The sequence below is a fragment of the Pinus tabuliformis genome, chromosome 9, assembly GCF_031772625.1.
Source record: "Pinus tabuliformis cultivar Carrire ecotype Pingquan chromosome 9, CPIR1, whole genome shotgun sequence".
NCBI lineage: Eukaryota > Viridiplantae > Streptophyta > Pinopsida > Pinales > Pinaceae > Pinus > Pinus tabuliformis.
The window spans coordinates 1,358,381,543-1,358,397,855 of record NC_142307.1 but is presented as its reverse complement, the minus strand read 5'-3'; the positions used below and the strand labels follow the sequence as shown (position 1 = coordinate 1,358,397,855).

Here is a 16,313-nt window from a genome sequence, read left to right as displayed (position 1 = left end):
CTTAAATTTTTAACATTACATGAAATAACTCAGGATGTTTGAGAGTGGTTTCGCTCTCATTGGATTTCATATGGAGAAAGTAGAATTTTAGATCTCACTCAAAATCCAACAGACTTATCTATTTTTCAGGATTTCAGGATTGGGGGGATTGCAATGTTTCCACTGGATTTTGTCATGTACTAGGGTATGGAACTTGTATTTAATCAAGAGAACCAAGCCCTCTATGCAGGGGAGACTCCCAATAAACAAGAGCACGTAGGGTGTATGGAAGTTGTATTTAATCAAGAGCACTAAGGTCATCCGACTATGTAGGAGGAGACTCCCAATCAAGCATGAGACAAGAAATTAGAAATTTTTTGTGGCTGATTTTGGATATTGCTATTTTCATTATGTGATCATTCATGAGTAAATGTGATGTAAATTTAGAGACTTATAGTTTATGCATTGACAATTTAATCATAATATAATAAATTAGAATGTATCTTATATGCTTTATGATTGCACATATTTCTTAAATGTCCTAATATATATATATATATATATATATATAGCATTTCCCCATTTCCAAAATTTTTTTTTTTTGGGGGGGGGGGGGGGGTCACGTTTCGTACCCGTGCCCGTTTTGGAAACTTGTACCCGTTTCCCCGTTTCGTGCAACTTAGCTTAAAACTATTATTTTGAACTATCACATGTAAAAATGATTCTTATTTTGCTGTTACATGGTATATATTATTTGCTTAACTCTGCTAGTATGTGGATACCAATATGAAATATGTAATTTAATTAACATTGCTGAAATTAAAACTCATTTGAGCGAAAATCTTGATGAACCTCGTGACCGAATTTCAGATCTTGGTTCGCTATATTTTCGGAGATATGATTTGAGGAAGTTAGGGTTTTTGTGGGCTCCTGAATTCCATGTCAAACAGGTGACGTTGGGAAAATCGTCATAACTTTCTTTCTGAGCATTGGATTCAAATTTCGTAAATAGTCATAGAAAGAGGACGAACTGTAGTTTGTTGAGTATCGTTTTCAGGGCCGAAGGTCGCAACAGTGACATGTGGCACTTCGTACAATTTTTCTCTACTGAACCAGTCTATAATCAGGTCATCGTGGGAGATTGGGCATAACTCTTTCTTGAAGAATCCAATCTTGATCAGACCTGTGGGGTTGGAAAGTGGACTTAGAGGGCTACCATAGTACGAAATTTCAAACCCTGGAGATCCGAAGTTACATAGATACAACAGATTCAATATCGAGCTCCTAGAAGGAAAAAAAGATGCATTCAAGGATCACTGCAGTGAGGACCACACATCAACAGCCAAGGGTAAGTCTCCTACAACAATGTATGCATGATTAGTGTTTACATTTGAATTTTAAGTATCATCTCTGACATATGTTTTTGCAGGACAATGTAAGTATATACAAGGTCTCGGTTATATCTCTATGTCTCTATATGTCACAGTTAGTTTTGATACCACATTTCGGATGTCCTATTCTTGATACTACACATTTGATGCTACACCAAGTCTGCTAAATCTATATGATGTTTTAAGTTCATGTTACTTGTCTTGTCATAGTTGATAGAATGGTCTCTGTTGTTGTACTTAGAACTTGGTCCATCACAAGTCTAGGGTCTGTCATCAATTTTTATTGTATATATCTTTAGGTCAGTTTTGGATATAGTCTTGCATAGAGTCCAGGCCTATATCAAGAGTGGGAGTCTTTGTCTACTGCTGCAACAAGTCAACAACAAAAGTGACAAGCACTCTTCAAGCATGCATTGTAATTTCAATTTGTATTTATTCATTATTATGCACTTACATGTGTTTTGCAGGCAAAGGTAAGTTGAAGGGTATTTTGTTTTGTCTTGGGATTGGTTTCGCTGGGAAAATTTTGCATGTAGGTGGAAGAAGATTCAAGTACAACTTCAAGCAAGAATTCAAGAGCAGAAGTATCAAATCAAAGGAAGCATTGCAACGAGACATCCTTTGAAGACATGACAACCATCTGTATATTGTGAAGAAGTGTCAAGGCCAAGAGTCATCATTGTAAAGTTGTAAAAGAGTCATTTGTAAAAGTGTCATCATTGGAAAAGTCATTATTGTAAAAGAGTCAATCTGCCTAGAGTCGAAAAGGCATTATTGGGAGGTATAGGAGTCTTTGTTGGGATGATGTCATGGTTGGGTTGCAGGTCATAGTGTGATTGGGTGTTCGGTCAAAATCATTGTAAATCATATTGTATCGTGGATCGTTGTCCTTGGTACGAGAATCCACACTCTTGTCTCATTTCAGTCATTATAGGGTGGCAAGGAGGTGCTAGGCTGGTGCATGAAGTTGCCTACAGGTTGGAGCCTGTGAACACTTCAGGGTGGTAGGTTGGTCTAGGATGTTGGGGCATCCATTCAGTTGACTACTAAAAAAACCAAGGCGTTGGGGCATCCTTCCAGTGGGAGTTGGAGAAGAATGCTTTTCTAGAATTTTAGGAAGTTGTTGCTTTCATTTTAGTCGGGGCTGAAGATTAAAGAATTTATTAGAAAAGTGTCCGGTGGTTTTTGACCCAGAGGGGGTTTTGCCACCTAAAATTTTTGTGCCTACTGTGTTCTTTTATTTACTGTTATTACTTCGTAAACATTAATAATAATTGAAGATTAACTAATGCTCTGAAAAGATTTAAAAGTGTTAGTTGCTAAGGAATATTGATTCACCCCCCCTCAGTATTTCCAACAGTTTAGTATGTGATTAACCTTGCTATGAAATCCAAATTATGAATTATGTCATAGATGAGATATCTATAGTTTTATCTCATTTTGCATATCGACATGATTGATAAGATGGAAATACAAGAATGACTACATTTTAATATGAAAACTGACTTACAAATATATGGGCTGGACATGGCCAAGTATGTTATGTGAGTGCCAAAAAAAAAATCAATCTCGTAGATAACAACATATGTGAAATAAACAAAAAACTGTTATTTAAATATAATTTATTTTGAATATATTGATGCATATGTTATAATGTGTGGAAAAGTGTTACTTTGTTGATAACATCGTTACCAAATGACCATGTGATGACAAAATCTCAAGGACAATTAAAGCTCAATGAGATTCCATGATAGGGTGTTGACCCTGGTCCTACTAGGTAATCATGTTGATATAGTTGACATTTTCACCCTTGAAGATTATGAATATAGCTAATGCCATGGCATATTCCAGTAGAGGATCGATAGGATGTGAGCAGAAGAGATTAGGAAGGATAGGATGATTATAGAATAACTTGGGAGCTCAATTAGGGCAAGGTATGATTATTAACATTGTAAAACTATAAATGTTCAAAACACAAATCCTACATAATTATACTAATCGCTAAATAACTACTGATATACTACATAAACCCTAACTTCGGCACAAAGTTTTCTGAAGGGGGGATGTATGTAATGACCCTTCTACAATTACAAACAGAATGTGAATATTAGCATGCATACGAGGCCTGCATATGATAGCTACATATGCATGCATCACATACACTACACTAGTATACATACCGACTAATATTGGAAAATATCTAAGTTAGGTTAATAAATTAATTATCAAAGTAAGTTTCTAACTTACCATAATATAATAAATATATCGAGGCCTTTGATACATACCACCTGTATACATATATATCTATATATATGATTAAAGGAAATAATATAATATAAACTCAATTTATTTGATTTATAATTTAATTAAGTAAATAAAATAACTTATTTAAATATTTAACAAAGCGAATTATTAAAAATTATGAATAAAACAATTAACATATTCATAAAATGTTATATTAACTAAACAAAACATTAAAAAACCATAATATAGAACTTATGTAATTAAAAGAAAAATAATAAAGACGACAAGTTCAAAATCCATGAGTCACGTAAGGTATACATACACTTTAAACGCAAGGGAGACAGGTAGACTAAGACATTGCAGGTGGCAAGTAGTAGGGAGGAGCTGAGAAGATAGTGTGCAGGGGCGGTGGAGATATTGCGATGGTGGAATGGATCATATAAGGGAGTTGAGGAGGCCATAACAGGGGGGGAGTTTTTATAGAGAGGAGGAATTTCTAACAAAGTCACTATAGAGGGAATCGGGTTTTCATTGTTCTTGAAATTTTGGGCATGGGGGCCAGAGTACCTTGAATTTGAAGTACTTTGGAGCTAGGTACTGAGATTGTGCCTAGTTTGGCTGGAGGTTTTTATGTTTTGGTAATGGGAGCAAGAACCATGACAAATCAGAAGCATCTTCAACCACAGAAACCCCAGGTAGGTACTCAGCATTCAAATTGATAAATTCTAATATTCTGAGCATTAATTCTGGTTTTACCCTGTTAAAATTCCTAATTTAGGGCCTCACAATTGTAGATGCTCTTGCGCAAAAGCTCATAAAAGTCTTAGGATCAAATCTCATTGAGTCCCTTGTGGTTACTAGGTAGTATTTCTAACGTCTTCCTTCCACAAAACTAGGAAAGAGTGGGGAAATCCAAGGGGGGTTGGCAAGGTACCAACCTCCTCACTTGGAATGTTTAATATGTAGGCTAGTGAGGGTCAGGGAAAATTTTAAGGATGGAAATTTATATTAAAGTTTATAAACCTTTGTGGATCTTGCTAGTCCCTAATATGCAAATTATAAAATGTTTGGAGATAATTTTGTAGAAATATTAAATTTTTTAATGATTTTATAGTCTCTCTAAAATTTTGGCGATTTTGATATAAAATAATTTTATAGTATAAAATTTGGCGAACCATTTTTAGAAAAAAGTGGAAATTGGCAAATATTTTTTTTGGAAAAAGCATGGAAAATTAGCACATCCATGAATATTAGCCCCTAAAACTTTTCTTGGTGAGGGAAAGTATTTCTTGGAAAGCTAAAGAAAAAAACTTATTAGTGAAGCGGTATCCATACTTCTACCCATTTCCATCATTTATAATAAATTTCTTTTTCTGCATCATTTTATTGTCTCTCATGTCACGTGAGTGTATACTTGGCTGTCAGTAATCTTACTTGTGGGAAGACAACTAACTAAAATTTTAAGGATGAAAATTATCTTCAAGTGTAGAAATTTTAGCAAATATGACTAGTTCTTGACACGCAAACTATAAAATGTTTGGAAATATTTTTATAAAAAAATTCAAAATTTTAAGGATTTTATATCCTTTGTATAAAATTTTGGTGATTTTTAAGGCAAAATAATTTTATCTCATATAATTTGGGTGAATCATATTTAGAAAAATGGAAATTGGCAAATCGTTTTTTTTTTTTTTAAATCATGGAAATTAGGCCATGGGAGTAGCAATCCTTCGGCAGCATCTGAAAATGTTTAGATGGTGAATTCGCCTAGATAGTAAATTAACTTTCGTGTTATAGCAGCTGTTAGTGTATAGTATGAGTAGCATCAAGTAACATGGATCTTTTAGTTGGTCATCACATTAACTCTATTGGTAGTTTCATCGTTGCCGCTCTTTTGATGGTGTCGCAAACTGTTTTCTACCAGCTTAGATGTTACCATTGAGGTATTTATTGCTTCAAAATCACCTTAGAATTTCACTTGGCATCATTTGAGATATGCTGCTTCTGTGCGCCATCAAGGTAGCTGAGACTTTGGCACATTGTTGGATGAACTAATCTTTTTGGAGAATGCCAATTAGGGATTGACCCTGAATTGTATCCTGGGAAAGCATTGCAACTTGCTACAAAACCAAAGCCCAGCAGACTAGTAGTTCTGTCCTTTCACTTTAATTGAGAAAGATGTTTATAGATTCCTGAACACTGAAATTCTTTGGAAGTGTACATTTTCTATGCTGTTGCTTTCTAACTCATATGAAACCTTTCTTGAAGGGCTTCCATTCCATGTTCGACATGAGGAAATACCAATATGATGGGAACATTCCATCGTAGATGGAACTCAAAACATGATCATCCAGCAAGAATGCTCCTGTGAAATCTTCATTTGTATATTACTATTTTCCCTGAGTTTAAGTAAATTCCCTTTAGATCAAAAACGAAAAATTAATGATTTATGAAACAATATACTGCCGTCCAGTGTCTTGACTTATTTATTGTCTTCCCAGCCTTTAAACTTTTTTAGGTCCATGCTTCCAAATTTTTTTCTGGTTTTTGGGTCCAGCTTAAAAAATTTGCACTCACAATTTATTTATTAAACTTGGGATTCCCCCAACAAAATCCTCCAATCTCAGCCCACAAGAAATGTTTGTGTATGGAGGAGTTATGCAGTAATGGAAGTTGTGAATTCCCCCAAACATCCCACCTTTAATTCCTCAGTGAAACATTTGCTTAAGATGCTCTTTTGAACAGTCATTGAACTTGGATCAGTTATTCTAAAATACACTTTCTTGCTTGGCAATTGCCAATAGCATGCTGCCAGGTATTACGAGTGGCAAAACTACGTATATTATAATATCTGTTTAATTATTTTATATTTCTTATTTAAATGAAATGCGGGTGCCTCATACGAGCATGTACTTGTTGGTAGTTATTGTACACGTGACCAGCAATTATTAGTTATGTTCAGCTGTATTAATTGCTGTCTATTGCTGGGCACAAGTGTTTGTGTAGGTTGTATTTGTGATGTGCAGTAGTTAAATATAGTCAAGCAAGTTTTTTGATAGATGAAGCTCCGGTGTTGTAAAGTAGACATTTTTTAGTTAATAAAACATTCTCTTGTTTTCTGATTCATACAGGCATACCAGGTGATGGTAGATGTTTGTTTCGGGCTGTTGCTTATGGTGCCTGCTTGAGAAAGGAAGAACCCCCTCCAAATGAGAGCACCCAGAGAGAACTTGCAGATGAATTGCGGAGCAAAGTATTATTCATAAACCATCTTTCTAGTGTCTCCAGGGGGAGGAGGATGTTATGCACATAGTGTTTCACTTTAATAGGCTCCTAACACTGCAGGGACTGATAAATGGCACACTTTAAAGTTTACACGTATATCCCTCTATAAGAAGTGAAGCTTGCTTAAATAAACCTTATTGATTAGAATATCCTGCATATGCAGTCCAATCTCTTTGGGACTGTTTCTGTTGTTGCTGTGTACTTGTGGAATTCTCTTATTCAATTCGCAGCAGGCTGTTAATGGGATGTGCAGAATTCTCTTATTGTCTTACGGGGTTTGTGGATTTTAGGATTTAAATGCATTTAATATCTTTGTAACTGACTATGCATTAGCATAAAATACATCCAATATTATGCAATATATGCGAACACTTATATGGAATCCTTATCCTATATTTCAGAAAGATAGCTCGGAACTTTAACGTCTGCCCACTTCACTTTATCTAAGAGTCAAGGAAAGTTCTCTGCTAATAGGCCAGTGATTTTGTTTTTTGTACATGGAGCCATTTCTAGATGCCAAGGCCACTGCTGTTTGATTAACTGAGCACTGAGACTGAAGTCACAACTTTATCCATTTTAGTTCCGTCTGAATTAACACTGTACGAGTAGTCTAATTCAGTTGTTTGTGCCCGTGGAGGAACTTGTATATATTTCCAAATGTACTACTAAAGCATGTGAGTTATTTGATGACAGGTAGCAGATGAATTTCTAAAGAGACGGAAAGAGACGGAATGGTAAGTTCTGTGAACATTTCTCGATTTCCCCAGCAGCTACTTATTATCATGATGATATTCCTTCATTTATATGCGTTCTCAAGTTTTTAGGATACTATGTTTGAATATTATGAGATGTCTTGTTGGTATTTGTTTGCCGTCAGTGGATGATATTATTTGTAAATCAGAACATAGGAAACTGCCGAAGGCAGTATCTGCATGATGATGTGAATAACAGACTGGCCAGCCAAATCAACCATCCATTTTTCATGATTCAATTATGCTTCATTGAAGCAATTCAAGAGAAATTAGAATATTTTAGTGCCTCTTGGTTCTCGCGGAAACTTTAGTCACTCTAGGTGGATTAGCTTTTATTGATAGTATTGGACTTGTTGCTGCCTCGCTTACACACCTAGGTTAGTGTGGGAAAAATCCTCAACCCCACAAGGTGTGATTTTGGTGGCAAACTAAGAGATGGGGCTGTTACCTAATCCCATCTCTCTCCGTTAAAACTCTCTCCTAGCTAAGTTAAGGGGGTGGTCCCTAAAGAAGGTTAATAAATGAAATGTGAGTTTCTAGGAGACTAAGTTTAGAAGGAGATACCTTTCAAAGGTGATTTGATTCCAAATGTGAACAAGCATATAAGTATATGAGCAATATTCAATGATATATTCAAAGTATAAACCAGTGCTTCAAAATAAATGACAAATGCTTGTTCAAAATAAAATTTCAAGACACAATGATAGATAATCCTGCAAAAATCAAATTGTCAGACCAAGATGAGCATAAAAATATCATTTGCAACTATAAGGAAATAGTACTTGTAAAGAGAGTGCTCAAGTAACAAAAGATAATGACATCAAATAATCATGAGCTAAATAACAAGTACATGAAATAGCTAAATTGCAAGTAAAATAAAGATTGCAAATGTAAAGATCAACACTACTTGCAAAATAGAGAAAATGCTACTTGAAATATAATGCTTGCAAATGAGATTCAATAAACTCAAGATAGCTTCTTACTTGCAAAATGTAAATAGAGATTGCACTTGTTAAAGGAAATGCTCAAATAACAAGAGATAATGACATTAAGTAATAATGACACCACTCATCATGACAAGTACATGAAACCAACATTATTTGCAAGTAAATTTAAAGTGCTCCAAGATGACTAAATTGAAATGATATGCAAACTATCTAATGTGTAATGCAATTGTCTTTGTTAGTTTTAAGTTAAATGCCTACCTAGATGAATCTTTTCTCTCTATTGTTTTTAAACTAGTCTCTAGCGTGAGTTGTGGAGAGAAGCACAAGGAATGATAACAAAGACTATATTAACGATACCTCCCCTGGAAATATAACCCTCGGTGCCTTTCACGCTGCATGGACTGTGGCTCTGACGACTGCAAGGTCAAAAAAGAGGGTCTATGTTTAACAAGTTGGGTGAGAAAGGTAGTCCTAAAGTCTTTCAACCAAGTTTATGCTTGGAGGTAAATTAGTTAAATATGCAAATTGATACTAAGAATGCCTAAATGAGATGCTCGAGTGAATGTTAGTGCTTCGAAAGAAAGTATTGATATCAATGCTTAAAAATGAGAAATGGTGCTCAAATAAATGGTACCAATGTCGTTCAAATGAAGGTGAAGCAATCAGTTTAATGTAACTCCACAAGTTCAAAATAAATTGCTTGCAAAAGAATAATTTTGCTCCAAATGAAATGGCCAATAAATGCTTTAAGAAATAATCATCGATAACAAAAATGCCACATGAACATGAATTGATAAAAGTGTTGAAGCAATGTATTCAAGAACTTATTGAGCCAAGTAAAAGATGAGTGAGATAGTTCAAGTTTGCCAAATACACATGAAAATACTTATTTTCTCAAATAAAAATCATATATGTTGTAAATGAATTGCACTAGTATTTAAAAATGGACATGTCAAAATATAAACCAATCTCAAACATGTACTAAAGCAAGAAAGACACGAATGCTATGTTAGATCACTAATTATGCATGAAATGAGCTTGGAAAGTGAGATTAATCAACAAAATTAGAGCAACTAACTAAGAGATTAATCTATCAACAAGCAAAGGCTCTCCCTCTAAATGGAGAGAAGGGATACCATGGGAAGAATTCCCTAGCTCCCTAAAATAAGGAAATCAACCTTTTATTAATTTAGTTACAAGGAGTGAAAGCCCCTAAAGGTCTCAACCAAACTCAAGGAAAGTATTTACAATGAAAACTTTAGGCAATAGATTTTCTTTGATGAACTATTTGATACAAATGAGGCCAAAGAAAGCCCTTGAAATCTGAAACTTGAAGGCTCTCTTTACATGTAAAATCTGATTTGAAGACAGGTGAAATTTACACAAAGCAAGAGGAACTAGGCCTCCTTAGGCCCACGACCTAGTGAGAGAATAATGCTTCCCTCAAATGGAACTCGGCCTTGCCAAAATGGAGCCTCAAAGCCCATGGCCTCCTTGAATGCTGCTCACGAAATGGATTCCCAAGGTCCTGCAAACAACTTGTTAAATATTCTAGACAATAAATCCCGCAAGCTTCTACAAGAACAAGTTAGTGAGGGCTACAAGATAAACCAAGTGTTAATTATGAAATTGGTCAAAAAAATTGCAAATGTATATATACAATATAATCGACAAAGGCTAAGCTAAAGAGTATGAGTAAACTTTCCTCTTTGCTTAGCCATAATTTGGCTCTAAAATAGCAAAATTATAACAATGAAGCACAATATTTTGAGAGAGAAATTTTAAATGGATTATGCTTGAAATATGAGCCCAAAGCCAAGAGTCCCTACAAGACAAATCGAAAGATGAATCCTTGAGAATTAACAAATTGTGAAAATTCCTGTGTCTAACAATCTCAGGAATCCTACTGCAACCAATTGAATCTACTTCACCTAGATTATAAATTACATTACAAGCTTATTTCAGATTTCTTCTTGAAACATTGAAGTAAATTACTGAAGCAACCTACACCAAATTAAATATGGTTCTGAAACATAGAAATTGAGCAAGGAAAATAGAAACACATAGGACAGTTATTTTTGGAGAAAAGTCCCCGGAAAAACTCAATGCAGGGAAACCGGTGTAGCAACTTTGAGGGTTTATTATTATTAAGCAGTAGCAAAATCTGAATACCTCACAGAGTTATTCAGTTACAGAGAGAAATATTGGCAGAAGCTTTGTGAGTTCTACCTCACACAATCATTGAGAAATCTTGGCTAATCCAACCCCAAATTGACTGCCCCCTGGCTTTTATGGTTGCCTCTGCACAATGTCTGCATTAGCCCAGCCTCAAGCTCTCTGGGTGTTGCGCCACTTCTCTGGCTGGTCGATCTACTGCAAAGGAAATTCGATTTCTGCCTCCTAGTTTCACACCCCGGCTCCCGGCTTCTGAAAATCAAATTCCTTTGCAGATTTCAGACTCCTTTCTGTAATATTCCTAATTAGCTATGGCTAATTGGAATATTCGATTTTGTTCAATTTTTTTGCCTTCTATAGTTATTTGTAAATAAAAAAGTGAGGAAGGGAGACATAACTCACTTTAGAATAAAAAGTCACTTCCTAGGTAGCACAATGTTGTGCCTAAAAGGGGAGCCAAGGGTGCCAAAGGGGGACGCAGAAATGGAGCCCACGCAGACACATGGAGAGACTGTGCAGGAGGGAAGAACATGTGGCAAGAGGAGAAGCACGCAAGAGGAGGTGAACCTAGGGATTGTGAGAGGCAGAGGCTAAAAATAGAGAGGAGCCCCCTCATTTTGGATCAATCAGTTATGTGCATTTTGAGCTAGTCGTTTCGACTTCTAAGCACGCTGACTATTTAGCTGGTCTGCAGCACTGTTTAGTGCATCGAGTGTCTCTGTTCGGAGATCTCACCCTTAGCCCCGGGGGACTTCGAGTGCCTGCTCGGGCAAGGTATTTCCATCGGTATTTCAGCAGTAGCTTTATCAACATTTCAGGAACAGTTTCATCAGCATCCTGGAGGACTGCGCAGCACTTGGAGAGGGACACAGTTCTTTTTGGTTGTAGTGCTGGATTGGGGTTTTGCAGGTGGAGTTATGCTGGGAGATTGAGCAGGGGTCCAGCTTTTGTCTCATTGGAGGATTTTTGGCAGGGTTTCAGGCAGAGTTTAGAGGGGTTTTCTTCAGTGGCAGCTTAGGGCATTGAGGAACTACGCAGAACCCCAAGAGGGTGTTTTTCAGGAGTCGGCCATTCTAGGAAAGCTTTCTGGGTTTTTCTGGGTTTCTTGAGTAGAGCCCGAATCCAGAGTTTCAACTTCTTCCGAGGAGGGGAGCAACCCCAAATCATCATTTGTTTACTAGCAGCAGCAGCAGCACAGCAGCAACATCCACGCAGAGAGGCCATTCTTGTCATTTTGAGAGTATTTCTTCACTTGCCTTGTGGAAGTCGAGGTGCCATATGTCTAATCACCTCTTGTACTCATTTTATTGCTCAGTATAATAAAATGGCGTAGCATTTCTCGCTGCATTTCTTGTGTATCTGCTTATATTTCCGATTTACATTATTATATGTTGTTCCACTGTTATTTTATCACTTCTGGGTTATTACATCATTTGCACATATTTGGTTGGAGTTTTTGTTGGGGTTTGAGGAATATTCTGGGTTAGGAATATTAAAATGGTATCAGAGCATAGATCTGGCTCAGCCTGTAGAGCTAGCAATATATGACACGAGGGGAAAAACCTTACATTTGTTACAGAGGTAGGAGGTACAGAGACACTGGACGTAGGTTGGAGAATACCTACGAGGAGGGAGATTGTGTTCCTGTGGTGGATGCAGAACAGGTGGAGCCTGTGGTAGACACAGAACAGAGAGAGCCAGCAGTGGAGGCAGAATAGATGGCCGACGAGGACGGGAAGAGATTTGCGGATATGCTCCTCAAATCAGTGCAGGGTCTGTCGAGGCAGATTGAGGTGATGGGGTAGAGATTCAGGATAGTAGAGGCTAGACAGCATGAGAGCCCACGAGTTTTTTAGATTGGTGAGGGATCAAGTGCATCCCATCACTTGCCAGAGCAGCATGATACTATGCAGCAGGTGGCCTCACATGCCACTACATGCTCTACCATGCCCACTTTCTTAGGAGCAGACACGGCGGCCGTAGCCCAGCAGGAGGCAGAGCCCGGACATATGGGCGATTATTTTGCAGAGTACCAGGCCTATGGGCAGGAGTTCAGGGAAGCCCTCTCATTCAGAGATTTTGTTTAGCTCCAGTGGGATAGCAGATCCCGCGACCATCACAGAGGGTACCGGCATTACCATGATGGCGACACCCACCGTGCAGCGAGTAGATTCAACTTGCCCACGTTTGGTCGCTCATCAAACAGTTTGGCAAAGTCTTGGGTGGAGAAGCTGGACATTTATTTCCAGCTTAACCAGATGTCGGAGGCAGAGGCCATCAAGGTGGCAACATTGCATTTGGATGGCGAGGCCCAGGATTGGTGGTTTCATGTGATGGTTACACTGGGGCACTCCACAATGACGACGTATGCCGAGTTTACCAGGAGGCTGATGGAGCGATTTGATCGGAGGGATCCAGAGCAGCATTTCGTTGAGCTGACGAGGCTCAAACAGACAGGGAACCCAGAGACCTACATTGCAGATTTTTTGAGGGTCTCCGTGATGGTGCCAGACCTATCCACGGCACGGAGGATCTATATCTATGTTGAGGGGTTAGCGGAGCCACTTTGGGGTCTAGTTAGATCTGCTAGACTGACCACCCTTCAGGATGCTATCAGCAGGACCCGGGACCTATAGGATGTCTTACCTAGGACCCGGACACCTTACCCCCAGAGATAGACTTTCCAGTCTAAGGGGAAGGATGTGAGGATTCCACCTCCAAAGGGGAATCCAGGACGAGTGCAGATTGACGATGATGTCAAGAGGGAGCTGAAGAAGAAGCGGTTGTGCTTCACATGTCAGGAGCCATGGGCACCAGGGCATAGATGTGCTGCTGGCAAGGCACATTTCATTGAGGTCTTCTCCGAGAGTAGTGGAGAAGAGGATGACGAGGAGGATGTGGAGGCAGGAGATAGCCATGCCATACAGGGACCTTTGCCACCTCCACCACCAACAGCAGGTGGTGCATCTTTTGCACCCACCAGAGGGGCCCTTGCAGCGTTGCGAGGAGTTCCCAAGTATCTGATGCTACGCGTACGAGGGACAGTATGTGGCCAGCACGTATCAGTTTTGGTTGACAGTGGGGCAACCCACAACTTCATCGATGCACAGATGGTTGAGTGGAGAGGTATTCAGACAGAGAGCTTCGATGGGTTTTCAGTATTGGTCCCAGGAGATCAGACCATGATGTGTGCTCGTTATGTCCCAGAGATTTCAGTGACGATGGGCACCTACACATTGACTGACCACTTTTTCGTGGTTGATATTCCGGACACCAACGTGATACTGGGTGCTTAGTGGCTTATTACTCTAGGGAAGGTCACGACAGATTGGAAGACCCTAGAGATGGAGTGGGATGATGAGAAGACAGGGAGGCATGAGAAGATATAGGGACAACACACATATCCGCCTCAGACTGTTTGGGCTCATCGGATGGAGGTAGTCTTCCGGAAGGGAGACATAGAGTGGGCAGTGGAACTGCATGCATCAGAGGTAGGGACTACGTGGCAGACGGTACATCTAGAGATATAGTCCATCCTTGATTGGCATGCCATAGTGTTTGGAGAGATTCCACCAGGACAGCCACCGGATCGGGGGTTTGAGCACACTATCGAGCTTGAGCAGGGCATCCAGGCAGTGATCACCACCCCCTATAGGCATCCCAAGGCCTATCGGGACGAGATAGAGCAGGCCATTCAGGAGTTGCTGGCTCTTGGGCACATCCGACCGAGCATGAGTCCTTTTGCTTCTTCTGTGGTGTTGGTGAAGAAGAAGGACAGTACATTGAGGATGTGCATTGACTACAGGGCCCTGAACAAGAGGACACTGAAGAACAGGTACCCCATACCTAGGATCGATGAGTTGATGGATGAGTTGAGAGGAGCACGGTTCTTCTCAAAGATTGATTTGAGATCAGGGTACCATCAGATTCGCGTGAGGGAGTAGGACATTCCCAAGACCGCCTTCAAATGTCATTATGGGCACTTTGAGTTTTTGGTGATGTCCTTCGGGCTAACCAACGCCCCAGCTACATTCCAGTCTTGCATGAATCACATCTTCCGGAGTCACCTGAGGAAGTTTGTGTTGGTGTTCTTTGATGATATACTCATTTACAGCAAGACGTGGGAGGAGCATCTCCAGCATATTGAGACAGTATTACGCATCTTGGAGGAGCAACAATTCTAAGCTAAGCTCTCCAAATGTGAGTTCGGGTTGACGAAGATGTTATACTTGGGACACATCATTGGAGTGGACAGAGTGAAGGTCCACGAGGAGAAGATTAGGGCCATCAGAGATTAACCGGAGCCGAGAAACGTGACGGAACTTCAAGGGTTCATTGGCATTTGTAATTACTACCGGAAGTTCGTCAAAGGTTTCTCACAGCTTGCTACACCCCTAACAGATTTGACGAGGAAGGGGTCATTCATTTGGTCGGATACAGCGCAGCGAGCCTTTGACAGGTTCAAGGAGGTTAGGAGCAGCTACCCAGTGCTTGCATTGCCAGATTTTACGCAGCCATTTGTTTTGGAGTGTGATGCGTCGGGAGAGGGGATCGACGTAGTATTGATGCAGGGAGGTCACCCTATAGCCTTTGAGAGCCGAAAGCTCCTTCCACACGAGAGGTTGCATTCTATATATGACAAGGAGATGCTAGCTATCATGCATGCATTGGCTAAGTATCGGCAGTATTTGGTGGGGAACAGGTTCAGGGTGAAGACTGATCACAACAACCTCAAGTTCTTTTTGGAGCAGAAGCAGTTGCAGGAGAGGCAGCAGAAGTGGATCAGTAAGATCCAAGCATATGACTTTGACATTGAGTATTTCAAGGGTAAGAACAACGTGGTAGCAGATGCCCTTTCACGTAGACCAGCCACGTTGTCTCTTATGAGCTTGGATACAGACTAGAGGGCTTGACTCTTAGTAGAGTACTCCAAAGACAGGTTTGCATGTGAGATTTTGGACAGATAGGTGGTAGATGACAGGTTCAGGGTGATCGATGAGATCATCTATTACAGGGATTGGATCTTCTTGACTGAGGGGTCTCAGCTCAAGAAGAAGATACTCTAGGCATCACATGATTCACCATTGGTAGGCCATCAAGGGTTTACCAAAACCTACAGGGCCATTAGAGAGAGGTTCTCCTGGAAGGGCCTCAAGGAGGACGTACTCCGGCATATCAGGGAGTGCGATGTTTGCCAGCGGAACAAGGGAGAGATGAGCCATCCCGCGGGTTTATTGCAACCGCTACCCATTCCGGAGGGGAAATGGGAGAGCATTTCGATGGACTTTATCACAAGATTGCCCACGGTACAGGGCAAGGATTGTATCTTTGTCGTCGTTGACTGATTGACAAAGTACGCGGATTTCTTTGCCATATCCGCACACTACACAGCAGCATAGGTGGCCGAGCTGTTCTTCAGGGTTCTTCAAGCTACAAGGTCTTCCTAAGACCATCGTCAGTGATAGGGACAACCGTTTTATGGGCGGGTTTTGGCAAGAGCTTTTCTGGTTGGTGGGGACGGAGTTGACACCGAGTACCAG

At 39.7% G+C, this 16,313-nt stretch overlaps 1 protein-coding gene across 2 annotated transcripts in view; it reads left to right on the top strand.

Annotated features, from left to right (window-relative positions):
- LOC149153551 (OVARIAN TUMOR DOMAIN-containing deubiquitinating enzyme 4-like) overlaps positions 1 to 16,313 on the top strand; it is a 374,498-nt gene that overhangs the window by 232,389 nt on the left and 125,796 nt on the right. For both annotated transcript variants that reach the window (XM_089441047.1, XM_089441046.1), the window contains exons 2-3: positions 6,746 to 6,867; positions 7,593 to 7,633. In XM_089441047.1, coding sequence (XP_089297173.1) covers positions 6,746 to 6,867; positions 7,593 to 7,633 — 163 coding nt within the window. The remainder of the gene's footprint in view (positions 1 to 6,745; positions 6,868 to 7,592; positions 7,634 to 16,313) is intronic.